This window comes from Gopherus flavomarginatus, chromosome 11 (assembly GCF_025201925.1).
Source record: "Gopherus flavomarginatus isolate rGopFla2 chromosome 11, rGopFla2.mat.asm, whole genome shotgun sequence".
NCBI classification, from domain to species: domain Eukaryota; kingdom Metazoa; phylum Chordata; order Testudines; family Testudinidae; genus Gopherus; species Gopherus flavomarginatus.
The window spans coordinates 11,383,983-11,388,110 of NC_066627.1; the positions used below are offsets into that span (position 1 = coordinate 11,383,983).

The 4,128-nt window shown below is 42.9% G+C and overlaps 1 protein-coding gene across 1 annotated transcript; it reads left to right on the forward strand.

Annotated features, from left to right (window-relative positions):
• The first annotated feature begins 290 nt into the window (after window positions 1-290).
• Window positions 291-935, forward strand: LOC127031822 (interferon alpha-2-like). Its single transcript, XM_050918848.1, has one exon. It carries the CDS (start codon window positions 291-293, stop codon window positions 789-791), a length of 501 nt encoding a protein of 166 aa, XP_050774805.1. The 3' UTR covers window positions 792-935.
• The last annotated feature ends 3,193 nt before the right edge of the window (window positions 936-4,128 follow it).

Consider the following 4,128-nt stretch of genomic DNA (forward strand, 5'->3'; position numbering starts at 1 on the left):
AGTAAAAACTAGAAAACACCAAGAAAAACAAAAAGAAAAACTCTGAAACCTCCAAGAAGGAAAATGTTGTAAACAGAAAATGATCAAAGAAACATTCTCCAACCAAATACTTAAATTCAGAGACATGAAGGAAAGACAGAACAATCTACATAGGAGCCTCAACAAGCTCCAGGCTCAAGGTTCCACACAAAGAAAAGGACTGTATAGACATCATCACGACCTCCAGGTGTTTGCTGCATGTTTGCCTCACACTGCTCTTCTCCATTGAAATCTCATCTCAGCTCTGTACCATGCGTCACTTCCAGCAGAACAAAGTGAACAAAGAGAGCTTGGAGCTTCTGAAGAAAATGAGCAGAATTTCCCCCTCACAATGCATACGTGAAAGGACAGCTTTCAAACCCACCCAGGAAGTTTGCCAACTCCCACTGTTCCAGAAGGATAATGCCAAGATGGCAATGCAAGAGATCCTCCAAGAGATCTTCAACATCTTTAGCAAAAACCTCCCCCAAAGTACCTGGGATGGGATTTCTATAGTCAGGTTCCAAAATAGACTTTACCAGCAAATTCAGCAGCTGGAGGCGTGTTTGAAAGCAAAAATGGAAAAGGACTTAACCAACCCAGAAAGTGAGGACCTCCAGCACACCGGTTGGAGAGTGAAACAATACTTTCAGAGGATAGATGCTTTCCTGAAAGAAAAGCAATACAGCCTGTGTGCCTGGGAGATCATTCGCGTGGAAATACCCAGATGTTTTGTACTGACTGACAAACTCAACAGAAGCCTTAGTAACTAAGGTACAGTACCAAGCTTTTCCCTGTAGTTAATGACCTAACATTAGTATAATTTTTACAGCTGAACAGAGATAGTGGATATTTTATATCAGAGGGGTAGCCGTGTTAGTCTGGATCTGTAAAAAGCAACAAAGTACACATATGTGGAATCCTCAGACACCTCACCAGCACTCTGGTCATAAGATAATGATACTTTCCTCCCTCCCACACCACAAAGTACTCTACCTTCGACATATGTAGTGTGTTTCTATGATTATCATCATTGCTATTAATTAATCTGTCCCCATGAGAACTATTTCTAGTATTCCAAGGTTTGAGAAGCTTCCTAGAGACTTTTAAAAAATATTGACATACTAAATGACTTGCGAGCTTAGGTGTGGAAAAGTTATTTTCATTTAATGTTTTGAGATCAATTCAATGAAAATTATATTTTTTCCCTTTGTGTTTCAACTATTTCCTATTTCATTTCAGCTCTGGATGCTGCAACTACTGAGGTTAAAACAGGAGGATGCAATGGAATCCCTTGTCTCTGCTGATTCTTCCTACAGTCATTTCTAACACTCCATAACATTTGACGTATTATGCAATACATTCACTCTATTATGGAATTTCAACTGCACAAAGTACATTTCATGTGATAATATTCTGTTCATTTACTCAGTGTTTAAAATGAAAAATGAAGGATATTGATGCAAAATAGTTACAAGACATTTAAGAATTTTAAAAGAAGGGGTTGGACCTTAAACATTGTTGACATTATGTGTTTGCTATATATTTCTATGGTTCAACTCTTACTCATAGACTCATAGACTCATAGGTCAGAAGGGACCAATCTGATCATCTAGTCTGACCTCCTGCACAAGGCAGGCCACAGAACCCCACCCATCCAATTTTATACAACCCCTATCCCAGGACCGAGTTATTGAAATCCTCAAAAATGGTTTGAAGACCTCAAGCTGCAGAGACACCACCAGCAAGCGACCCGTGCCCCACGCTGCAGGGGAAGGCGAAAAACCTCCAGGGCACCTGCCAATCCGCCCTGGAGGAAAATTCCTTCCCGACCCCAAATATGGCGATCAGCTAAACCCTGAGCATGTGGGCAAGAGTCACCAGCCAGCACCCAAGAAGGAGTTCTCCGCAGCAACTCAGTACCCATCGCATGCAACATCTCCCCGCAGACCATTGAGCAGACCTGTCTGGTGGTAATTCAAGATCAATTGCCCAAATTGACGATCCTATCATAACATCCCCTCCATATACTTATCAAGCTTTGTCTTAAAGCCAGGAAAGTCTTTTGCCCCTACTACTTCCCTCGGAAGGCTATTCCAGAACTTCACTCCCCTAATGGTCAGAAACCTTCGTCTAATTTCAAGTCTAAACTTCCTAATATCCAGTTTATACCCATTCGTCCTCGTGGCTACATTAGTACTAAACTTAAATAATTCCTCTCCCTCCCTAACGTTAACCCCCTTGATATATTTATATAGGGCGAGCATATCCCCCCTCAGCCTTCTTTTGGCCAGGCTAAACAAGCCAAGCTCTTTGAGTCTCCTTTCATAAGGCAGTTTTTCCATTCCTCGGATCATCCTCGTAGCCCGTCTCTGAACCTGTTCCAGTTTGAATTCATCCTTCTTGAACATGGGACACCAGAACTGCACACAGTATTCCAGATGGGGTCTCACCAACGCCGTATACAACGGTACTAACACCTCCTTATCCTTGCAGGAAATACCCCGCCTGATGCATCCCAAAATCGCATTTGCTTTTTTAACAGCCGTATCACATTGGCGACTCATAGTCATCCTGCTATCAACCAGTACCCCAAGGTCCTTCTCTTCCTCCGTCGCTTCCAACTGATGCGCCCCCAACGTATATCCAAAATTCTTATTATTAATTCCTAAATGCATGACCTTGCACTTTTCACTATTGTATTTCATCCTATTTCTATTACTCCAGTTTACAAGGTGGTTCAGATCTTCTTGAATAGCATCCCTGTCCTTCTCCGTGTTAGCAATACCCCCCAGCTTCGTGTCATCCGCGAACTTTATTAGCACATTCCCGCTCTTTGTGCCAAGGTCAGTAATAAAAAGGTTAAATAAGATCGATCCCAAGACCGATCCTTGAGGGACTCCACTGGTGACCTCCTTCCAGTCCGACAGTTCACCTTTCAATACGACCCTCTGGAGTCTCCCCTTTAACCAGTTCCTTATCCACCTTACAACTTTCATATTCACTCCCAGCTTTTCCAATTTAACTAACAGCTCCCCGTGCGGAACCGTGTCGAACGCCTTACTGAAATCTAGGTAAATTATATCTACCGCATTTCCTTTATCTAAGTAATCCGTCACCTTCTCAAAGAAGGAGATCAGATTGGTTTGGCACGATCTACCTTTAGTAAATCCGTGTTGCAGTTCGTCCCAATTACCATTGACCTCTATGTCCTTAACTACTTTCTCCCTTAAAATTTTTTCCAAGACCTTACATACTACAGACGTCAAGCTAACAGGCCTATAATTACCCGGATCACTCTTTTTCCCTTTCTTAAAAATAGGAACTACATTAGCAATCCTCCAGTCATACGGCACAACACCCGAGATTATCGATTGCTTAAAAATTCTCGCTAACGGGCTCGCAATTTCACGCGCCAGTTCCTTTAATATCCTCGGGTGGAGATTGTCCGGGCCCTCCGACTTCGACCCATCAAGCTGTTCAAGTACGGCCTCTACCTCAGTTGCAGTAATATCCACTTCCATATCCACATTCCCGTTTATCATCCCTCCATCATCGCAAGGTTCCTCACTAGTCTTATTAAAAACCGAGGCAAAGTACTTGTTTAGATGTTGGGCCATGCCTAGGTTATCCTTAACCTCCATTCCATCCTCAGTGTATAGCGGCCCCACTTCTTCTTTCTTTGTTTTCTTCTTATTTATGTGGCTGTAGAACCTTTTACTATTGGTTTTGATTCCCTTTGCAAGTTCCAGTTCAATGCGGCTTTTAGCCTTCCTCACTTTATCCCTACATGTTCTGACCTCAGCAAGGTAGCTTTCTTTACTGATCCTGCCTTCCTTCCACTCCCTGTAAGCTTTCTGCTTTTGTCTAATCCCCTCTCTGAGTTGCTTGCTCATCCAGTTTGGCCTGCAACTCCTGCCCATGGTTCTTTTCCCCTTTCTCGGGATGCAGGCTTCCGACAGTCTCCGCAGCTGTGACTTAAAGTAATTCCAGGCCTCCTCCACATTTAAATCCACTAATTCCTCCGTCCAATCCACTTCCCTAACTAATTTCCTTAACTCTTTAAAATTAGCCCTCGAGAAGTCAAAAACCCTAATCGCAGATCTACAT